Here is a 23,426-nt window from a genome sequence, read left to right as displayed (position 1 = left end):
AAGTTGCATGGGATCATGGGAGCTGTTGTGTTAGGAGTCCTTCAGTGTTCATTGTGCAGGAGATTTTTACCAAGAGCCGAATTATCTGCAGAGGTCTTCTCTTCAAAACAAACAGACCAGGTGAATAAAACTAGTTAAAACACTACAAAAGTAGTTTCACATTAAAAATCAGTGTAGGATCCAGACATGCGATGACTAAAATCCTTTATCCGGTTAAAATATATAGTTAAAAAACGACCTAGATCTAAAAAGTATGATAAAAACGTGGCTTAACATTGGATAAAGAGTCAATTTATGACAACATCTGGCAGACAACCACAACAGAGACACATGAACAAAGGGCGTCTGACGCCACTGACAGGTGACCAAATGAAACGCACCGTTACCTTGATTAAAATTACAGACTTCCCTAGGTTTGAAAACATTGGGGATAATCTAAATACACTACCAAAAAAAATATAACATAGATCTAGTCATTTTTAGACATTTTAATGCAGAAAGTTCCATATTATATATTTAATGCCTCATCAAAATACTTTTCTGTACCTTCATGGGAGCATCCGCTGTTCCGTTGCTCCAGGCTGCCTCGGAGCTGCTGCAGAAAGACCTCCATAGCTAAGGTGAAATGAAGCTCTTTGTTGTTGAGCCAGTGGACAGTAAAAGGACCTCCAGGTTCCTCGTCATCCACGGCACTCAGAGAGGAGATGGAGGGCAGCAGAGGAATGTCTGTGATAAAGATAAGGTTTAAAGACGTTAGAAAAAGAAAGAAAAGTTTTATTAATAAGAGTTTACATTAGATTGGGGACATGCAGAAGTATGCTACAACATAATTCAAGCTTGCAAATACAATCCTACAGGACTTCTTCGCCTCAAGGCTGAAAGAATCTTCAAGATTTTGCCCTGATTCAGGTCAAATTAAGCTACCACAACACATGGAGGAACAAAATGAAAATGCCTTCCAATTACTCAAAGCAGCTCTCACTGAGCACAAAAGCTCATTGGGATGTTAAATAAACAACCTCAGGCAATATACAACATTTACAGCATTTTTTCCCATAGAAAATACAGGGTGAAGCCCTCTGACCTGCAGCTGATTTTGTTCAAGCAGAGCTAAAAACCTACGCAGTCTCTACGGCTTAGGAAGCGCTCATGTTATCCTACAAATTCTTCTCTAAATCTGGTGATTTGGGGTTTCAACAAGGTGCTCGTAATGACGATCAACAGATTACAGAAATAAATATGTTTAACCTGTGGCCGGGTTGATGCTGGCAGCAATGTGAAAGTGGCAGAGAGCATTGGCATGCGGCATGATGCTGCTGCTCTTCTTGTGGTTGTAGTGTTGGCTCTGATTGTGAGGCAGGCAGCCAGTCAGTGAGGGCTGGGGCACATCCCGATAAAAGGAGCTGTGCAGTGATTCCTGAAAATTCAACTGTGAGGAAAACAATAATTACTCAATATATTTAATAAACATTAGTTAATGTGTTCTTACATGCTGAAATTCTAATGTCAAAAATGGGATGATTATGGTTACAGAAATTACATCTATACTTTATGAATGTAGTTTGCTTGCTTTTTCATAGCTTACAAATGTGTACAAATCATAGAGACTATGGGATCTTGCGTGAACCTCCACAGAGATTTAGATTTACCTAAAAAACATGTGAAGAGTTTTATAGGGTTGCAAGTTTCCTGTTACTCCTTTCAGGCTGACAGAGATGCAGTTTTTTTTTTTAGGAGGTTGATGTGAATGAATCAACTTGTGCCAACTAATAGAGCTTCACTACTCTCCTCCCAGTCTGAGTTGAGCGACTATGCGTTGGGGAACAGGTGTTTCTCTTAGGGATGGGATTATAATGATATTTAATTGAATAAAATGGAAGCTTAAATGACATTTAAAGTTAACTGCCCAATTAAAAAAAAACAAAAAAAACAGAGCAGAAACAGACAAACACAAGAGTGGCTGAGAGATAGGGACGTGTAAAGGAAGCTGAAATTAAAACTAACTTTTATTTAGTACTTAGTCAGGTTAGATAATTTAGTTTTTTTCTGTTGTTTTGGAGTAAAAATATAAAGTTCCAGACTTGAGCCTCTGTTAATGCTCAGGACAAGGTAGCAACCTTTAACAGCAGTCTCAAATGTTTGAAAGTTTGAAAGACAGAGCATATTTAGGCTCATGGACACAACTTAACACAATAATGGGCTTGTTGCTTTCTTCACTGATTTTATGCAGCTTCTCTTGTGTAGAATGATTAACATTGTAGGAGGCATAAGGCTGAAGTTTCTGAAGTATTCCTGAGATGTATGTGCTTATCACACGCACAACGAAGTCCTTTGTAAAATATTGCTAAAAAATGTCTATTTGAACATGCATGTGCCATACTGACTTGTACAAATACTTATGAAAGGTTTTATATCTATGTAGAGAAATGAGATTATGGAATTGGATTGGGAATCTCATATCACTTTCTCCTCTGGAGGTTCCCAAACAGGATCCTTATCAAGAAACTTTGGGCTTAATTAACTTCATTGATTTTGCCATAAATCTTGTCCTGCTCATCCCACCCTGAGGCATCACACTAAAATAGAGTTCAAAATGGGGCCCACTCTGTACTGTCCATCCATTCAGTTTTGGAGACGGAGAGTTAGCTCAGACTACTGCCTGGACCATCCAGCACAGTCTGTGATTTTTTTTTAATGAATAATTCCACACATGTACTCTTACAGACTCTCCTCAAGGCACAGCAGAGAAATTTGCATACCTATTTTTCCTGTAATCTAATGTGCCCTGAGCTCTGTAAGTGCCAGTGAGACTCAAAACCATTTAAATGTCCATATTAAAATAGATGGAAGTATTGTGTTTGAGGCCTGGTAAGGCTGTCAGCAACAGCGAAGGTCACTTAAAGCAGAACACACCACCATAACAAATGTGAGCTAGCTAGGTGATTACAGAAAGGAGGCCAATATTCTTCACTGATGCTGGACTTAAGACCTACAAAGATTCAACCATGTTCATGTTGGATAGCCAGTTCATTTTCCCTTTAAACTTCACTAAGCTTCTGTTTTTTTCTATCTTCTTTCTTAACCATCTTTCGCTGCTGTTCCCTCATCTCTGCAGCGCCCTAATGTCCTACATTAGCAGTGGTGCAAATATAGTGGGTTGGAAGTGGCTTCTACTTCCAAATAGGGCAAATTAGCATTTGTGCCATTTATTTTCCCACTATTAATAAAATTATGGTGATTCTTTCAGCATTTTGAAACCAAAATATACAATATTCTCACTGTGATAAAGCTTTAAAAAAATAATGACCTAAGTGGTTTAGCTTTTGGAAACATTTAAATTTTCTGATGTAGTGCTTTTAGATGAGGTCTTCCAATTATCTCAATTTGTGAACAACAAAAATTATGGCACTGACATTGAAACAGTATATATTTTTAAGTTCCATTTTATGATGTGATTTGGGTTTTAGTTACTGAATTCCTGCTCTCTTCTTGGATAAATGAATCTTGTTACTACTATATTTAGTTAGATATACACTCAGTTGCAAGTTTGTAAGGTGCACGTATCTAAAACTAATGCAGTCTTATACAATGGTCCTGCAATTAATTCTATTCTATTTATGCTTGATGAAAGTGATCATGTTTATATTATTTTGAAATGGTTTTAGCAAGGTTGATTCAATATTATGGTCATTTTGGACGCTACAGTTATAGTGCTGTTGAATTATACCTTTATAGTGAGAAGTATTTCTGATATTTTGCCCCCTCTCTCTTTAGCAAAAATTACATTAGAGTAGCTTACTTCCTGGGCAGTTCTTCCTTGCATCTTCCCATTGCAGGAGTTTTTGCTAGAAGGGCCAGGACATCCAAGTGTGTCACTGTGTTGGCCAGAGGTGGAGTAACCGGACAGGAGGCTGTCACCCGGCAACAGCGTCTCCGCCCAAAGCCGGCATACGCTGTCCTTACAGCAGGTGAGCAGAACATTACACACCGCACCTCTGTTAGGAGAGAGAGGGGAAAGAGTTTAGGCTGAAGTCCAGTGGAGGGCACTGAACTTCTATCATCTAATGCCAATAGTACTATTCAACAGCAGGTCAAATGAGAAACACGTAAACAGTTAAGTTAAAGAACAGGTCAAAAAGTGTAGGCTAACAAAAGGGGTAATGACACAATTACCCAGTAAAACAGGCCTAAGAAACAGGTTATGCAAAATTTGTGTTGATTTAGTCGTTATTGTGCAATTGTTAAAGTTGTGTCAGCTTAGGTCAAAGTGAATCATGGCTACAGAAAGGGGACTGTGAAATTCTGCCTTGACAGTGTCCATACCGTGGCATGTATTTGCTGGTCTTCCTCCAAGAGAAGCCGGTAACAGAGCGGGGATGGGCCAGGTAGATAAAGGAAAAGGCCAGCTGTCCCTGGACACTGACACTGGGTTCTGGAGGTGTGAAGAGTCTGGAAACACCTGACTTCCACTTACTGGTGCTGTACCAGACCTTTACTAGGCAGTCATCCTGAAGAGGAGGGACAAACAGGGATATAATTGATGCTATGCTGGAGGATGTCCCATAACAAGTAGGTTGTAGGCCTAAGGTAAAGCAGTACCTTAAGTTACAGCTGAGTTTACAGTGTGTGTCTTTGTCAGTGTAAATAAACAATACAAACATGACTTGCACAAACTAGTTTACATCACAATCCATACAGGTTTAGCAAAGCCTGGTAAAAACCTCTCACCTGTCCAGCAGTAGCAAAGAATTCCCCATCAGGGGAGAACTTTATTAAACTGACTGGAGAGGCCGTCCTTCAGAAAAAAAAAAAAAAAAAAAAAAAAGTTAAATTACAGTACTTTTTATACTCAATACTACACATGTTTGCATTTTCAGATATAAAATATATAGTAAGTGACAGCTCCAGTTTAAGACAGAATAAGATAAGTTTAAGTATTGAAATATCAAAACACATTATAAAAACATCTATATTGCTGGTCATAACGAACCCCAAATAGTATTGATAATGTAACAAGTTATCCAGGGTGAGTAAATTTATGGAAAAACAACATTCCTTTCAAAAAAGAAAGCTATAAAATTACCATCTTAACTGCACAATAAACAACAGTTCTTACTTGCTCTGCCAGATGCACCTCCAGCAAGACAGAGAGTCTCTTATGGTAATGTCTGTTTGCTTTACCACATCTTCAGCTTCATCTTTCACTCCATCAATATAAGACCACAACTGGAGGCTACTAGAGCCAGTTAAGAGAGAACTGCCTATATACACAAAAACACATTCACTCTTTCAGGACAGATACCACTCACATCTTTAACGTATCATATGATTTGTTTAAAATAAAAGAAATACATGTATCAAAGTACCTGTAGGATGCCAGGCCAGGTTCCGTACAATGGACTTTAATACAAACTGACCAGTCTTCTGCCATTGGCAGTTCACCGTCTGTACAAAAAATAAATAAAGACAACATTAAAAAAATAAATAAATAAATATTCAAATATGACAGGCTCTAAAAAAGCATTTCATTTTGTCCATTATATAAGCAGTTTCAACTACATAACAAGAACCAACAGTGAGGCTGCTTTCATGTGAGCCACATGTGATCAGGCCACATAGACAGCAGCTGTAATAGTGGGGAACTTCTGCAATGAAAGAGGCACTGCCTTGTGTTTAAAATGCGTAAAATTTTCCATTCCTTATGACTAACCTTTGACTTGTGTAACAACAGAAGGCTGTTCAACACTGACATAGCAAACCTAGGATTTCTGCACTGAATACATTACAGGAATAAACAGTAAACATGATTGCAAGACTTTGCACAATACTTCAGTAAGAACGTGAATGTGTGTTTGGAGGAACAATGTTCTGCTCTATTTCAAATATCAACTCGCTTGAAAGAGAAAAGTCTCGATCTCTGAATACATGCACGACCAGACTGTGACTGGAAGATAATGTGGGCTACTCACAGTCAGCGATGTGTCTTTTTGATCTGGGTCCTGAACAGGCTCAAAAACACACACAGTGCTTCCATAGGAAGCTGCAATCTGTGAGCAGAAAAAGGGAATGTTAAACATTAAGACATGTTTTCTGATACAGAATGAAAAGTTATCACTGAAAACATATTTGCAAGAATCATATATATTATTCCACATATTATATTCCAATTCCATTTTTAAATATACAAAAAAAAGAAAAATTATTGTTGTAAATTACCATTAAACTTACAACATTTGAAACACACAATGAAGAGCATTCTATTGCAAAAGTATCAACTGTATGTTAAATGACAGTAAAGTAAGTGTAGATACTTCTTCAAGATCCTAACTGGGAGAAAACAAAAACATCTATAGCTTATTATATAAACCTAGACATGTCTGAACAGTGAATGAGTATAGTCTCTGGACAACAAACCCAGAATTCCTTGAACCTGTGTTGAATCAACCATGTCTTGTCTACCATACGCACACATCTTATTCAAGCATTGGTTAGGGCTACATGCTCAAGAGCTTTCCGTGGGAGCCACAGTGACAATGTTGAACAGACTGAATAGGTGAGATTTCTATGGTGACCGCAAATTCCAAGCGTAACAATGTCCGGGCCTTGGATAATACATGCTGTGTCTCTAATGGGGTAAATAATATGCTGACTGTCAGAGAATAAATACCATAAAAGGAGTGAGTCAATTCAATTCAAATTAGCTTTATTGGCCCGTGCAATGATGTGCACATATTATTTTACATAGGCACTCACACACAAGGCGTCACATGTACAAGTCTCATAAAATCTTTCTAGACAAGACAAAGGCACACAGCACGATGACACAAAGGAAAAAAGATCCTTCTTTAGAACACAATTCATGTTTCACCAAATTCCAATGGAGCGTAAAATGATTCACATCTATGCTGTAAAATAGCTAAAAATATACTGTAGCTCTAGTCAAGGGAATAAATTTGTCAACACATATAAAACATTAAGTTTCCTGTGGTTATAATGATGGCTATCCTTCTGGCTGATTTTGAGATTGTATTATGCTGCAAGTATTTTACAACGGACATCTTTAAGTTCCTTTTAACTTAACGAGGAACAACCTGCTGTTTTAGCAAAAGTTGACACAATGCCACTGCTTCCTGACGTCAACAAATATGCCTTCAAATTGTGAGGCAGTCTAACAGAGAGTTCAAACATTGTGACTGTTTTTGCTTGTTTTGTGCTTCAAATAAATGGCTCTTGATGAAAGTTATCAATGTAGTTATTCAGCAAGTTCTTCAGTGCAACCTGGATGAACACTAATGTTATCTGCACTAAGTTAAGTGATGTCTCAAAATAATGTGGTATTATTTAACTTATGGACACCTTCAACATAATGAGTTTGGAAAACACGTTTCATTGCAGTGGGTCATTAATGCTTATAAAATGCATTTGAAGTGCTCAGCAATGCTGTGTCAACAAACAGCACTGCAAACATCTCAGCATAGGGAGGGGCAATGGGGTGGAGGTGGAAAGCACAACTACTGAGCATGCTTAAACAGATGCTAGACCATGCTGGAGGCATGTGAGGCTACTTGTGGCCGAAGTGAATTGGATTAAACATCACATGAGGGGAGTGGTAAAGGATTGGGTGTGCATTTTTCCCCCCTCATTTGAATTAAATCAGGCCTGTCTGCTGGTTTAATAAGGGCAACACCATCCCCAATTAAAAAATAAACCTAGATAACAGTGATGGCCTGGCAATGATGACTTCTGCCTTTATTATCTTTATGAAGTAATTTGTCAAGCTTATGATGTTGTAGTAATCCTGGAATAGTCCCTTTTTTGTTTGATTGCAGCATTGTTACTCAGTAAGTAAGAGGAGCAATGAATACTGTGGCAACATTTTGCAGCTTTGCAGTGCAGGATTTTAGTTTGGAACAGGGTTCAATAAGAAACATCAGAAAGACTACATAACATTAATATATTCTTGCAGATCTGTCCCGGATACAAATTACAAACACATCACAGCAGACCTTTTGTTTGCACCAACACTTAAAACCACTACTTTCTTTACTGGCTGATTTTTCCCTCACTTGGAGTTAATGACAGGAAGCTCAAGTTCATTGAAACAGCCTTTGATGTTGCCAACAAATGTACTTACTGAAAACATAAGCTCTCAACACTTATTAAGCGGACAACGGAGCTTGCCACTAATGGGCCTTGCAACACAGTTAATCTATAACAAAATCCGAAGAGAGCAGAGTCCTGGACATTTTAGCAAAATTTGGATAGGATCCATTGCGTAATCTCAACACTCTGAACTGAGCTTGCCTACAACACTTGATCAAAAATGCATTCCATCAATTACATAAACACATTTTTTATGCCTTCACTTTTTCTTTTTGACTGATCCCCTATTGTTGCAGTTTGATCTAATATGGTGCATTATTATTGTATTAAACACATCCTGCATTGTTTATATATGGTGGCAGCAGTTTATGTAGCAAATCTTTTATCTTCCATTGATCTACAATACAACATTGACCTCCACTTAAAAAAAAGATGAACATAATGCCCATTTTCTCATTTGAAAATTGATGCTTTCCAATGATTACCGGCACAATATATATATACACACATTCAGTTAACGTTTAAAAATTAAGCATTCATTTAAAATACAATGTTTGTGCTGTAACAGAAATGATATGGTATGTCAGGAGCATCCCAGTTTGCCTGAGGACCCAACATGACAGAGCACCAGTCTGTTACTCTTACCTGTCTACCCTGCAGTGAGCAGTCGACACAGCCAACCTGGATGTTGCCATGTTTGGCCCCTGGGATGATCTGCAGTCGCTCAAAGTCACTGCCCAAAATCACCACGTCACACCCTGATGCATAGGCCTATTAAGAGACAAGGAGACAGCAAGAAGGGGAGAGAGATGACGATGACACCCAGTGAGAATTGCATGAAGGGTCACTTGAACTGCACTTGGCCTGGAACCAGTGTCACTGCAGCAAACATGCCACCACACAACAGCTCTGGCATACAAGCACATAAGATTAGTATTCAGAAGTAGATCTCACATGAGCCATGATTCACTGTGACTCTGTCTCCTTCACAAGAGGACCAGAAGGACAGAAATAGTTCTCCTATTGATCCATTCTCTAAATAGCATGGGAGTAGCATCTCATAGAGTTGGCTTTGAGATCACAGAGTGCAAAAGCAGTCAGGGGTACTGCCTTTGTATTTCAGACATGCGGCACACTCTTCAAACGTAAACAAGGGCTTCCTGCATTAAAGGGAAGTGCTTTTGCACTATTAAGCCTGTTCTAACTTATACTGGAGTTAACATAACACAAAGACATAAGCTACATTCAAATGCAAGTGTCACTGATGTAATTAAGCATTTGTCCAAGAGAACACATCCCTAATAGATTGATGGAGGGAGTTCATTGTGGACAATTAAGTAGTAGTAGTAGTTTGGCAAATGCCTTCCTCTAAAGTTCCTTTTTATATCATGGAGTATATATTTTTAGCACAGGTAGCCCCATGGCCTGAGGGCTGGCAAAACCTGTGGCAACTTGTGTCTGACTGTTGGTACTTTCATTTAAAATGGAATCTTAACTAATTTAATAATTTAAACTTCCCAGAGAAAAAAAAAAATTGAGTGGAGGATGACCAAATCTTTGGTGACCAAGTTTAGTTTTTTGACCCTATTCAAATGAGTTCAACGTAAATTGCATCACTTCCTGTAATGCAGAAACATTTTGGGCCATTACATTACTCATATTATTAATGTTATTAGTCATATCGATGCATCCAGTGTGATATAATGTACTGCCCTTGATTAACATTTAGAAAATTCTTAGTAATTTAGTCAGTAATGTGTAATGAGATCTTGTTTTTTGTTTTTAACAGAAAACATCCCATGTAAAAAGAAAACTTGACAGTTTTAAGCAGTAAAAGTATTTTTAAGACATAAAGCATATTGGCTGTGCTAAATTTGTCATTCGTGGATTCTTCGTTGCACCTTTACTTAACTTGATTTGTTCCTTGATAGACAGAAGACCAGTACTTCAAACATCGGAGGCTTAAAAATACCTGACAAAACTAGCAACAGGGTCACTTTGACTTAGTTCGAGGTCTATGGGGTAAGCAAAGCAATCTTGGCCTCAGTGCTTTTTCCATACGTTACTTTTGCTCTGCTTTCATAAAATGAACAAAAGTCTGTTCTGATAGATCAGTTTGGACACTGCCTAAGAATTTAACCTCCTCAATGGCTGGGAAGGAAATATTTTCAAAGCTTGAAATATCTTACCGTGAATGGCACATTGTTGACGCTCCCTACAGAGAAACAATTGTCTCCAGGGTTGACAGCCCCTGTGAGGACCTGATGGAGATTCATGACTCTAGTTTATAGTCCCCTTGCTTTCCTTCCTTCTCTTTCCTTTCTCACAACACCCTCCCACTCCAGGTAAGATTCACGGGAAATCATGTGTCTCTACAGACTTGCTGTTTGGAAGAGAGGAAGGAAGAGATAAAAACAGATGTAAACAGAGAATGTTTTGGTTCAGGAAGCATCAAGCCAAGAGCATATTTCTGACTAACAGACATTGACAATAAACTGACTTAACACTCAGCACTTGTAATATTATCAAGGAGGAAATAGATGGTCTGCAAATTGATTCTGTTGAACCATAGTGTGTATAGAGGGCATCAAGTGCTCTTCAAACTGCACCATTCCAAAACTGCATGATATTAGTCTTAAAATAGGGCACAAAAACATTCTGGTTGTATTGTGAAAGGACCCACTACAAATAAGCACTACACCTATTTGGCACACAAACAGCTGAAGAAAAGCATATTGGTGTCAAAGCTCATTCAATCCTGTTTGCCTATCTTGAAATCCATGTAATGTATTGTGACAGACATTTTAGGAGGTTATCAATATCGTTCTTGCACTGAAAAATAAATGCAGTCAGCTTGATTAATGACAAACTAATTACCATGCATAGGAACTGGAACAAGCAAGGTGATTGAGTCCAGTGAGTCCAGTGTCTCATTCTCTTTGGGGGGCAAGAATTTCTAGCAGTGTGGCATCAGCGTCTGTACACTGCCCCCGTAGAAATGTGAAGTTATTGTCATGAATGCATATCTGTGCGTAACTGCACATTTAATAAAAAGGCAACTGCATGACTCTTTGAAAGAGAACACATATAGAAATCTTGCCTAGTTAAGTCGTTAGATAGTGCTTTAGATCAGGGGTTTTCAAAGTGTGAGGCGTGCCTCCCTAGGGGGGCTCCAAACAGTTTCAGTGGAGGCTCAGTGAATGGAAGTGAAATAATATTACATTACTTCATTATCAAAAGGAGATCACATAGAATAGCCTATGTGTGAGAGTTCAGAGATACAGTAGTTTTTGGGAACTGTTTCCCCTCCCATCAGAGTCAGAAACTAATAAATGCCTCAGGCCAGACCTTTTTTTAAAACTATCTGGTGTAGTCAGAAGTTATGTCAAACAGCAATATTAGGCTATGTTGGCTCAAATGTTGAGTGTCTATGGGATAAAATAATATAATCATGATCCCATAGGCATCCAGGAATTGAGCGAAACTTGCTAAGTAAACTAAAGAGGTGGTGGGGGGTGCCCTTTTCCCAAGCTTTGTCCAGGGGAGGCCCACAGTCTCAGACTTTGAAAACCCCTGCTTTAGATTGATTCTGTAAGCGTTTAAAACTATAAGGCATTCAAATGTATGACCATTTCTACAGATGTACTGAAAAACTACAGGTAGAACGAGTTATTGGGTGTGTAACAACAGATAATACGAGTGCTGACTTTCAAGAAATACCTTGGTATGTAAAGTATTTCACCTAATTATGCTTGTAACAGTGCAAACCCAATAGATGTAAACAGGCCATTGTTAAAAAGGGTGCAGAGCAGGTGTCAGCGAGCCAAGTGGGTCATTGTACATGCTTCCACCTTACAACAACACTTCTTGACCGATTAATCCACTTTATTCGGTGTCAACTTGTCTTTTTCCACTAAACTTTGCTGCATGCACAGGTTTGGTCAATGTAGAAAACTAAGATGCACAAAATAAATCCATATCACGTGTCTTAAAGCTTTACAGACGTCACTCTCAGCGTATTGTCATTTTAACGTCACAATATAAAATAATACCTTGAAAGTTTGGACTACAACATTGATAAAAAATAAAATGCTGCAGTAACGTTTGGCTAGATTATGACTAGAGAAAATGTGAGTTATGCTTCCTGTGCTGTGGCAACTCACGTGATAATGTTTCACTCGCCACCACATTAAAACAACAAGCAAATGACACACATCCGACTAACACTGTGTTACCCTTTTAACGTTACATAAAACGTTTAACTAGTTAAGTTTCTGAATGACTCTAAGCAAACATTTCACACATTAGCTAGCTGTTTTAAAGTCCTCCTATCATAACGCTAACGTAGCTGTCAAGTTTAGCTAATAGCCATCCGGTGTTAGAGAAAGTAACCAGCTACTTACGTACCCTGTGATGGTAACACGTCCTGGAGACACAACGATGACAGTTATCCCTTCCAACGTCTCTCTTTCATGAATGTAACTCTCAGCGTTTAATGTCACGGATTCGCTCTCCTTGGTTAGCTAGCGTTAGCGCGCACTAGCTTATGCAACTCTATTTTAGCGAGCTCCTGAGCTAGAAACCTAGCTGCAGATGACTTGTGAAACACATATAGTAGCTGACATCACTGCTTGGCAAGACGAGTAGCTATTTAATTACTACTCAAAATGCTAACCATCAGAAGGACAGAACCTCTTCCCAAGGTTAGCAAATAAAACGCTTCCAAGGAGGAAGCTTTTCCTTATATTGAAGATGTGTCATGATAGCGACTGTTTCGCCGCAATGCATCATGGTGCTTGTAGTTGCGTTTTGACAGCAGCGCAAGGGGGCAGTTTTTTAAAATCAGCATAGCACACTCCTGCCTACAGATAAAGTAACATAAAGGTAACGTAACGCAGGCTACATTTGTGTAGAGGCTATTATTTTTTATCATTCTATATTTAGAAAGCTTGTGGCGGTGTAGTCAGTGGTAGAAAGCAATCAAATAGCTACATTTACTCAAGTAGTAGCCTATGGAAATTTTGGACTTGGATTTATTAACGTTAGTCATTTTGATTCCTTCTGGACAAAATGCGAGCTGTTTAAACAGGATAGGTTGCATCCTAACAGGAAAGGATCAAAACAATTGGTAATTTTATTAACTTTACTGCTTTTAGCCTTAATTGATGGTTTCCTCAGCAAAACCCTTTCCCAGTATCCTGGCTCTGTATTTCATGGCCTTGTCCATGACTGTGTGGGTCCTGCTGGTGCTGGTTTTGTTTTCCTCACTAATTCATTCATTCCTGTTAGGATCACTGAAAGGCAGTGTGCAAAACCTACTCACAGTCTCAACACAGTTAAAACCATCTCCATCCCTGCTGTTCGAGATACTCACTTCTGTTTGCTTATTTTTCCACCAGCCAAGAATGGCAAGCCAAGGCGGTGGCTTGCAGTATTGCACAGCAATGATTTTAGTTGTTCCCCATTTCTCCCTTGGCTGCTTCTCCACCTTTGTGAGTTTAAAGATTAAATGGGCCACTTTATATGTTTTAATATACCAACCCCCTAAACTTCAAGTTTTATTCAGGAATTTTTGTTAGTCATTATGTTACAATAGAGTTCTTATTCTTTCTGGATGATGTGAACTTGATTGATTTTGCCATCTCTAATCTCAACGCAGTGTTCTTCCAGGTTCCACTCCTCTCTCCTGACCCCAAACCCACCACAGTGATTTGCTCCCGCACCCTAAATTCACTCCCTGTTCCTCGCTTCTGTCAAACTTTTACTGCCTCAAACACATTTTTTAGTACCAGTGAACAACATGATCTGTCTGTAAAGAAGCAGTCACTGTTTTTTAACAGCTGTGGCGTACATTTTAGATTCTGTAACTCCAGTCAGATATAAAAAGCTGAAAACTTCTCTGCCGTGGGTGAATGAAAAATTCAAGAAGCTTAAAGAGACAATGTAGAAAGGCAGAGCGGAAATGAAAAAAGGATAAACACAACTCACAACCCTCCATATCTCCCACTCCCAAGATGCCGTCGAAGAAAACAAAAACAGGGATTTATTAATCTTGTATTGTGGCTAACTGCGACATATCTGGTATGTTAGTAACTGGAGATGCTCCAGTTTAAGATGAGACCAAACGTTTTATGGATGTCAGTTGTTGAGCCACTACAAAGCCCAAAATGTGACCTGTAACAGACTAGGTAAGCCCTGTTTTTAGCCTAGCCAATTGCCAGAAATGCCTTCTGTTATGTTGTAAGTAACGTAGAAAGACGTAAAATAGCGAATACTGCTGAAAAGATGAAAGTCCAAGGTTTATAAAGGGCTCAGTCAATAAAATAGGTTAATCAAAAAATGTGAATCACTTCAAACACAAAATAAACACACATACCAAACATAAATGTGCACAAAAAATATTAGACTGATGTGTCCAGTAATATACAAGATGAGCTGCGGATAGAAGTACTCAGGCGATTCATGATCTCCTCCCTGGTGGAGATAAAAACACATGATAGCCTACATGTATATGATATGATGCAGTGCTATATTACTAATCTGCCCGGTAGTATTCAAAGTATACTAAAAGTAGCTCTATATTGATGGACCACAACATTCAAATTCTCTTACATATATTTGTTGGTGCAATATTCTAATATTCCATAAAAATTATAACACTGTGAAAGGAGTCATTCTGCATAATAGCGTTCACTTTACTGACAATACTTCTGTTCTATTACTTAAGTAACATTTTGAATTCAGGAGCTTTACTTGTATGCCTAATGTATTTTTAGACCATGCTTTTTGTGCCTTTGGTAAGGCTACATAAAGGATCTGAGTACTTGTTCTGTTTGTACTGCTTATAGTGAACACGGCGCCAGGTTTGGCTCATAGGCCATGACAAAAGGAAGGAAATTAACCAAACCAAACAAAAGAAACCATGTGGTGCAAGGGGGAGAGCCCACAATGGAGTGAGAGATAGGAAGCGGCTAATCCTAAATGCATTCTGGATGGACTGGTCAGGTGCACCCAGTTGCACCAATACAAGCTCCGCCTATACCAGGAACTGAAGGGAGACACAAAACACAAGCAACAGTATGAGCATGACCCAAACCCACAGGCCGTGGCAGAGTCAGAGGGCCATCACATATCATATATGAAGTGTCTAATTAATGTGATATGTTCCTGAGTCAGTCATGCTTCCTTAGTTTTTTGTTGAGTGTGAAGAAAGATTGATCATTTCTGAACCAGGGCTGAACTTTCTAGTGGTGTTAAATTATATTTCACAATGTTTGGTCATAAGATGTAAATTTAATCAAAATGTATGTTATATGCCTTATTCTTGTCTGAGCTGGGGGATGGAGTTGTTTATAGTCACAGCACTAAGCCTAAATAACCACAGGGTGTCACTGTCACTCTTGCTCAATACACAGCATTCCAGTTTACTTTGACCTATGCAAATGGTTGAACTGGGCCAGCATTCCTGCCGTTATTATGTGACATTTTTTCCTCTATATCCTGTACATATTTCCCTTTTTCATCCTAGAAATTAGCAGTTATAAATATTTCACATTATTACAATTTCAGACTAAAAATAACTTGAATGGTTGTTATTAGGTTGACTGAAATGCTGCTCGATGTCTTGCAAGCTTGATGAGACTGCTTCAATGCAATATGACATTTAAAGCAACATTATGTAGTAGTTTTATCTTAAAATTTTTAATAGTACAGTGACTTGTAAAAGGGAGCATGACATCTCTGAACGCCTGGTATTGCACCATATAGCACTGAAATCATTGGGCAGGGAAACTATTTCAAGAACGGTGTTATGCTTTACGCCGTCACATCACACACCAACAAGACTCATCAGCATGCTAGCTATAAGAAGAAGCTAGCTTGGTATTCTCAGTATGGATATCATGGCAGATGTGTACACCTGTCCTTATTTACGACAGCCGTGAATTACACTCTGAAACTGTAGGGGTGCCAAATTGCCACTATAAAACACCACTAAATCTTACATAATGTTGCTTTAATAAACACAAAGTACAAACAGCAAAATATATAATCTTATACAGATGCTACATAATATTTAGCCAGCACCTCACTTCTTAATTTCTGCTTGCGATGTACTTCCACACAGTCTGCTCAAGCTCCACTCTAATGGGCAAAACAGTGTTGAATGGGGAAGTGAAAGAAGATGGGGGGTTGGAGGCTTCAAAGTCAATTAAAGCATTTGGAGATAAAATGGGACAGACACTCTGCATGAATAATTAAAATGGCTGACATGTCAGTAACATTAGAGAAGGTTGGTGACATTTATTGTCATGGCAGTTGGATGGTGGTGATGATGAAACTGTTGACTTCCCAGCCAGGAAGTGGGTCACAGCATTATTAAAGATGTAGCTTCATAGCATAACTGTGCTAGATGTTACACAAATGGCACACAAATGCATAACCACTGTATCGCTGTCGATTAAATGAGTGTCCATTAAAGAATTGACATAAGATTCTTCACACAGGCTTGTGCCCACGTCTACACACATCTAAACACAAACACACCATCCTGGTTTAATAATGTCACCCAGTCTTGTTTTACCATCAGTTTTCTACCTGTTGGTTTGACTTTGAACAACATTCACAGAGAAAATAAAAGAGAATTCTATCATAGAAAAGCTCTAGTCCACAGTGTACTGTAATAGAAAGGATATTGCTGTTCAGTGTGATATTGAGTTTGTGTAACAGTGTGTACTTGCCAGCAACAGTTTCTTTTTAGTGCAGGCACCCAAAAAAGACACTCTGTTCTACAGTCTCCCTTTTGAAACAGGAAACCACTATGATACAATATAGGTCTGTGTTAAAGAACACTGTGTTAAAAGACATATGTGACACAACATAGTCTAAACATACAGCTGATTCTGAATTACTGACTAAAAGTATTATCTTGTAGAAAGAGTTATAGTGGGCATCATGTACTTTCAGCCTTAGCTGCTATTTCAGTGGTAGAGGCATGGAGGTGAAAATTAGAAGAGGCCCTTAAAATATCTGATTGTCTCTGTGCTTTGTCCAAGATATATATATATATATATATATATATATATATATATATTATTATTTTTATTATTTTTTAACCTGAGTATAATGACCTGGATACCATATTGTGCCAGACAGATTTTACTTTAACAAGAGAGTATTAAAATACTCCTTTGTCTGTTTTATTATTTATTTAATTATGTATTGATTTGTCACCGGGCCGGACAGGGGGGCAGACACGGGGATGGGGGGGCACAAACAGACAGCACAGAGAAAGGACAACACCTGTAAGAGAAGGGGGAAAGGGGGATGGAAAGTGGGGACAACAGGGAAAAGCTGTGGGAAACACCAATTGCAGAAAGCAATTGAACAGAGAGGGGGGAGGAGGAGAAAAACACAACAAACAAACACAAACAAAAACAAACAATAAAAATAAAAATAATAATAATAGTAAAGGACAACCAGCCGAACAGCAGCAATGAACAGCTGACATAGTAAGACAACTAAGAGAAAAATGAAAAGAAGAAACAGTCACACACACTAAATAAGCAACACAGCACAGCCACGAGAGCTGGAATAATAATTAATTTAAATAAGTAACTGAAAGAAAAGCATCAGGAATAGTTCTACCAGGGACAACCTAAATTGGTTTGTGTCTATGTGTGAGACTGATTGTGCCTGTGTGCGTGTGGGTGAATGTGTCTGTATGTGTGTGTGTGTACATGTGTGTGCGCATAAGCCTGTTGAATGTAGTTGTTAGTGAGAGTGGGATGCCACGACTAACAGGCAGGCAAGAACCCCAGTAGCCAATAGGGGTGGGAGAAAGAAAAAGAATAAATCAATCAAAAAAAAAAACACTCCCAGATGCACCGCGATGCAAACGCAGAAGACCCCGACCCAAATGCCAGTTGACAATGTAATGCCGACGGAACGCAAAAAGCGTAACCCGCGGAAGAGCAGCGCCCGGACCGACCGCGGCGCGCACACAACATAGACCAGTGCTCCCCCCCCCACCCAGCACCCCACCGCCGCGCAGCGAACAACCAAAATGCCCAAATGCCACGCAATCATCAACTCCAATGCACAAGTGACGAGCCCAACGTGCACACTGCGTGAGCACGGCGACACCCAATGCCCAGCAGCCCCCCGCGAATCCCGCGTGCGAGGTTGGGCAAACGAGAGAGAGCAAACGGAACAACACGACAGCGAAAGCCAGCGGAGAGAAACACCAGCAGCAAGTCCCAGCCCGGCAGCAAACGCGCCGCACAGGTCACGTGCACCCGCCAATAAAAGTCCGCCGTCCCCCCAACCGCCAAAAAAAAACTAAGGCCGCCGGCACCAGCCGACATCCCACATGCCCAGCACGCCCCCCGGCCGCCGTGCAACACCAGCCAAACCAGCAACGAGGCAAAATCAACTAGCTCAGCTGCATGCCACCAACAACCCACCCACCCGTCAAGGGCTGAGAACTCCATGCACAAACCCAGAACAAACCAGAGCACAGCCCTGCCCCGCACCCACACTGCACATCCCGAAAACTAACTATATACCTCAGTATCCAGAGGGGTCCAACAACTGGCCGACAGAGAAATGGGGAAGCATGGATCCGAGGCCAACGAAGCAAAACAGGGACGCAAACAGGTCCCTCCAAGCCAACGAGGAAATGCCTCCACCGGACTCAATGCACAAACTCAACGCCCAGCAGCCATTCAGAGACCCTGCCCAGGGAAAAAGCATAATGCATCAAGATGCATCGACAATCGCCCCACAATCCCACCGCAGCCCACCAAACCGCAATCGGATCAACCCGCGCAGAGACCCCCACCCCCAGAAGCCAGGGCACCCTGCGATCCCCCAAAGTGCAAAGGACCGCATGTCCTGGGGGAAGCTGTAACCCGCCCCAAGGAAGAACAGCAGAAAGCCGTGCCGGGAAGCTCCCTGCCGCCAGGGAGCGATAACGCGGGAGAACCAGGCCAACGGTCCCCCAGCCCAGCCAGAGGCATCCCTCCCTACAGTGAAGGCAGTGACAGCAGCCCCCGAGGCCGATCTCATCCCCGGACAGGGGCCCAGCCCCCCCAGTCAAGCACACCCAAGGAGGAGCACCAAAATCTACCCCGACAACACCGGCCATGTGCCCCAGAGACTCCCGAATGCCCCCACTGTGAGAGAGCTGGCAGGGGGAAGCAGCGGGAGCCTCACCTCTGCTGAAGAGGGCCCAGGCGAGGAGAGGAGACAACGGGCCCCCAGGCCCAGGGACACACCACCCGCCCAGAAATGAGCAAAGGCCACAAGCCCGAGTCCCCAGAACCCTAGGTCAAGGGCGGGCCCCACGCCAGGGGAGCCCCGACCCCCCCCAGCCCACCCCAGATCAGGCAAGGCCGTCACCAACCCCACAGCACGAGGCCAATGAGAATCTCCCCCACTCCTTCACCCCTCTGCCTGCCTCTGTAAATGTATTGTTTTGTGTTGGATGCATGTCATGGATTGTGAAGTGGTGGAGTAAAGATAAAGTGTGTGGTAACTAAGGTGCAACTAAAATTGGAGGGTAGTTGTGACACAGGCACCCCACAACTGTCAGGTAGTGGAGCCTCCCATCGTGCCCCTCCCACCCCCCAAGCCCTCTGTGTCTAATGTGTAATTAAAATTGAGGGGCGGGCAGTGGGGGAGGAAGAAGTGCAAGGCCGCAATAAAGCAGCCCCACCCCCAAACGCCCTGCAGGCTGCCCGCCCCCCAGGGTCCTAAGGGTGTATATTGTGAGACATGACCAAAGGGGGAAAGGTGAAGGAGGTCATAGGGAGGCTAGAAGACCAGATTCCTGACTGGCCCCATCATTCATTCAGCCCCGTCCCCCTCCCCCTTAAGCAGGAGGACGCCAGGTCCCTCCAGCCCAGGGCTTATAGCAAGAGCCCCTCTAGCACCGGCAGCACCCCAGAGTCAGCGACAACCCCGCCCATCCCCCCCCCCCCCAGCGTGCAGACCCGCCCCAGACCCAGAGGCTCCAAACCCCCAAGCCCCAGACCCCCACACACCCCCGAGGCAGGTCAGTGCAGCCCCAACCCAAAGTCCAACAATCCCCCGTCCTCGCCGGGGCCCCTCCGGCGGCCCCACTGCAACCCCCCCACCTCACCGCTCCCCCACAATCAGGAGCACTCCGAGCACCACCAGGCCATCGGAGCTGGCACAACCGCCCCCGCCCACCCTACAAGGGAGCAGGTCCGGAGCAGCAAGGACCCCGCCCAGGGACAGAATGGCCCAACAGCCCAGACTTGAAGGTCGGCCCACACCCAGGAGGCAATGCCACTCAGGCCAGGTCAGGCCAGAAGACCCCCACCCCCGCGCCCTTCACTCCCTAGCAGCGAAGCATCCCACACACAAACCCCCACCGTCCCCAATGAAAAGAGACAGCAATCACCCCGCGACAGCAGCAACAGCCCCTCAGCCCTAGGGAGTTAGCAGATGCACCCAGCCCCTAGGACTCAACACGACCACAATCCAGAGGGCCGCGACGCGACTGCGAATCGACACACCCCAAAGCACAATCCCTCCACACACAGGATCCCCGCACAACCACCAAGCATCCAGTCCGGGCACTAAAATCCAGAGGAGACACCCCCCAACCAGCTCAAAAAGGAACAGCCCGCACCCCCAACCCACCCCGTCAACCCCTTCTTCCCGGTCCCCCACCCCTCCAACAACCAGTCGCCAGACCCCTCAGAGAACCGAAATGCAATTATCAGGATGCATAGCATGCACACAGGACAGAGCCGCACACCAGCCCAGTCCAGGCCCGCACCTGATGCCCCCAACCCCCGACAAGCACGCAAGCCAATAACGACCTACAGGTGAGCCAACCAACACTACCCCGCTACCAATCTAACTAGCGGCACACAACAGCCAACTAATGCGCTGCACAGGAGAGATGCCAGCCGACGCAAACCGCCCCCATCCCCCCCGCAGCCAGAGAGACCACAGACCCCACCCACAGCTACACCGTGACCCACACTGCACGTTCACCACCGGACCAAAACCCACCACAAGCATCCCCCCCCCGCCAACTCCCGCCGCCATTTTTACAGCAGACATTTTCTCCATGCTAATGTTATCTATTAGGTGATTCCGATATTGGGAGATACTTATATTCTTTTTGGCCTTCCAGTTCATGAGGATAGTTTTGTTGGCGATGCATAAGGCAGTGAGAAGCATGTATGATGTGTCAACCTCTATACTAATGTCACTTAGGTCCCCCAGCACGCAGAGTGATGGGGAAACTGGGACGGGGTAACTTAGCCATATCGATAGGTCTTCACATATCTTCTGCCAGAACTTTTGAACAGGTGTACATTGCCACATAGCATGCATGTAACTATCAGATATGTTACCTGAGCAGTTCCGGCAGATGTTTGACTGCATAAGACCCATTCTGAGCATCCTTTGTCCAGTATAATGTGTTCTATGAGGAGTTTTATACTGTATAAGTTGTAGATTGGGATTTGTAGTCATTCTAAAGGTATTTAAACATATCTGCATCCAAAAGTTTTGGTCTGGACTAATGGATAAATCTGTCTCCCACTTTAAGAATGGGAGAGAGATTGAACTATCTGTTTTTAACAGTAACATGTATACTTTTGATAACAGTTTTGGAGGCGAGAGTTTAAGAAAGTCTGTTATCATTGGAGGTAAATCTAAGTCCATTATTTTATCCTTAAATCTAGCCTGAATTATGGATTTAAACTGTTGAAATTCCAGAAATCTATTATGGCTAATTCCATATTGTGCCACTAGATCCTGGAATGGAATAAAGTTACTGCCTTGCATTACATGGTCTAGATGTCTTATCCCTTTGTCATACCACAGTGGGGAATTTAGTGTTTTCTTATTTTGCAGGATGTCAGGATTATTCCAGATTGGGGTAAATCTGCATGGGATAGGTGAAGACCCAGATATTTTGAGAAGTTCCCACCAAGCTCCCAAGGAAGTGCTTATGTTAACGCTTTTAAAGCAGGTATGACGTTTGATACTGGAACTGATGAATGGCATATCGGAAATTTTAATTTCCTTACAGAATGTTTGTTCTATGTCCATCCATGAGTGGTCCAGGGGGCTCTGATTGATCCATTTTGAGATATATTGTAGTCTATTGGACAGGAAGTAATGATAAAAATTTGGCAGTTCTAAACCACCACAGTCTTTTGCTTTTTGCATAGTTTTTAAACTGATTTATGGGGGTTTATTTTTCCACAAAAGTTTTGAGATGTTTGAGTCCAGTGATTTAAACCAGACAGCAGAGGGTTTGGTGGGTGACATTGAAAACAGGTAATTGATTTTAGGTAGGACCATCATTTTCATGGTGGAGACTCTTCCCATGAGTGATATAGGTAATGATGTCCACCGTACAAGGTCATCCTTTATTGATTTAAGTAAAGGCGTGTAGTTTAGCCATGTCAGTTCTGACAGCCTGGAGGAAATATTGACCCCCAGATATTTAATATTCCCAGACTTTAGCGGTGTGGTAGATATACTCTGGAAATCACACATTACATGTAAAACTATGGAATTACTCCAGTTAATGGAGTAGTCTGAGATGGATGAGAATTTATCTATAAGTGTGATTGTCTCAGAAAGAGAAGTTTGTGAGTTTAGGAGGAAAAGTAATGCATCATCTGCATAAAGGCTTATCTTGTGGTGTATATTTTCTTTTTGAATTCCTTTAATATTATTATTTTGTCTGATAGCAGCTGCTAGCGGTTCTATAAAAATAGCAAATAGCGAGGGAGAGAGTGGGCAACCCTGCCTGGTACCCCTCTGGAGACTAAAGCATGGAGAAGTATGATCATTTGTTTTGACAGAAGCTCTTGGGGAACTGTATAAGATTTTAATCCAATCTATGAAAGAGTTTCCAAATCCAAATTTATATAAAGTAGCGAATAGAAATTTCCAATTTACTCTGTCAAATGCTTTCTCTGCATCTAAAGAAACAACTGTTATGTTATGAATAGTGGCATAGTCTATTACGTTAAGTAGCCTGCGTGTATTGTTGGTGGAGTGCCTGCCCTTAATAAATCCTGTTTGGTGAGAGTGTATTATACCAGGAGTGACCTTCTCTAGCCTTCTTGCTAGGGTTTTGCAGATGATTTTAAGATCTGTGTTAATAAGTGATATTGGGCGATAACTGGACGGGAGCGTGGGGTCTTTGTCTGGTTTAAGGAGCAAGCTGATATTAGCAGAGTTCATTGTTGGAGGCAACATGCAAGTACCCCTAATTTGCATAACCATCCTATAGAATGTGGGCGCAAGTATTTCCCAGAATT

At 41.7% G+C, this 23,426-nt stretch overlaps 1 protein-coding gene across 6 annotated transcripts in view; it reads right to left on the bottom strand.

Annotated features, from left to right (window-relative positions):
• Nucleotides 1–12,849, bottom strand: part of LOC123959947 (dmX-like protein 1) — a 57,463-nt gene extending 44,614 nt beyond the window's left edge. For 4 of the 6 annotated variants that reach the window (XR_006822410.1, XM_046034310.1, XM_046034315.1 and 1 more), the window contains exons 1-12: nucleotides 12,511–12,849; nucleotides 10,981–11,087; nucleotides 10,293–10,486; nucleotides 8,749–8,874; nucleotides 5,970–6,047; nucleotides 5,367–5,445; nucleotides 5,117–5,261; nucleotides 4,729–4,795; nucleotides 4,324–4,508; nucleotides 3,800–3,995; nucleotides 1,249–1,429; nucleotides 547–726 (exon numbers count right to left, since the gene is read on the bottom strand). Coding sequence is in view for 5 of the 6 variants with exons in the window: in XM_046034310.1 (XP_045890266.1) it covers nucleotides 547–726; nucleotides 1,249–1,429; nucleotides 3,800–3,995; nucleotides 4,324–4,508; nucleotides 4,729–4,795; nucleotides 5,117–5,261; nucleotides 5,367–5,445; nucleotides 5,970–6,047; nucleotides 8,749–8,874; nucleotides 10,293–10,379 (1,324 nt within the window). In the remaining variant the exon portion in view is untranslated. Of the gene's footprint in view, nucleotides 1–546; nucleotides 727–1,248; nucleotides 1,430–3,799; nucleotides 3,996–4,323; nucleotides 4,509–4,728; nucleotides 4,796–5,116; nucleotides 5,262–5,366; nucleotides 5,446–5,969; nucleotides 6,048–8,748; nucleotides 8,875–10,292; nucleotides 10,487–10,980; nucleotides 11,088–12,506 lie in introns of all 6 variants that reach the window. The other 2 variants (XM_046034313.1, XM_046034311.1) reach the window with 2 other exon arrangements.
• Nucleotides 12,850–23,426: the final 10,577 nt, after the last annotated feature.

The sequence above is a fragment of the Micropterus dolomieu genome, linkage group LG21 (genome assembly GCF_021292245.1).
Source record: "Micropterus dolomieu isolate WLL.071019.BEF.003 ecotype Adirondacks linkage group LG21, ASM2129224v1, whole genome shotgun sequence".
NCBI lineage: Eukaryota > Metazoa > Chordata > Actinopteri > Centrarchiformes > Centrarchidae > Micropterus > Micropterus dolomieu.
This window is presented reverse-complemented; position numbering and strand designations above follow the sequence as displayed.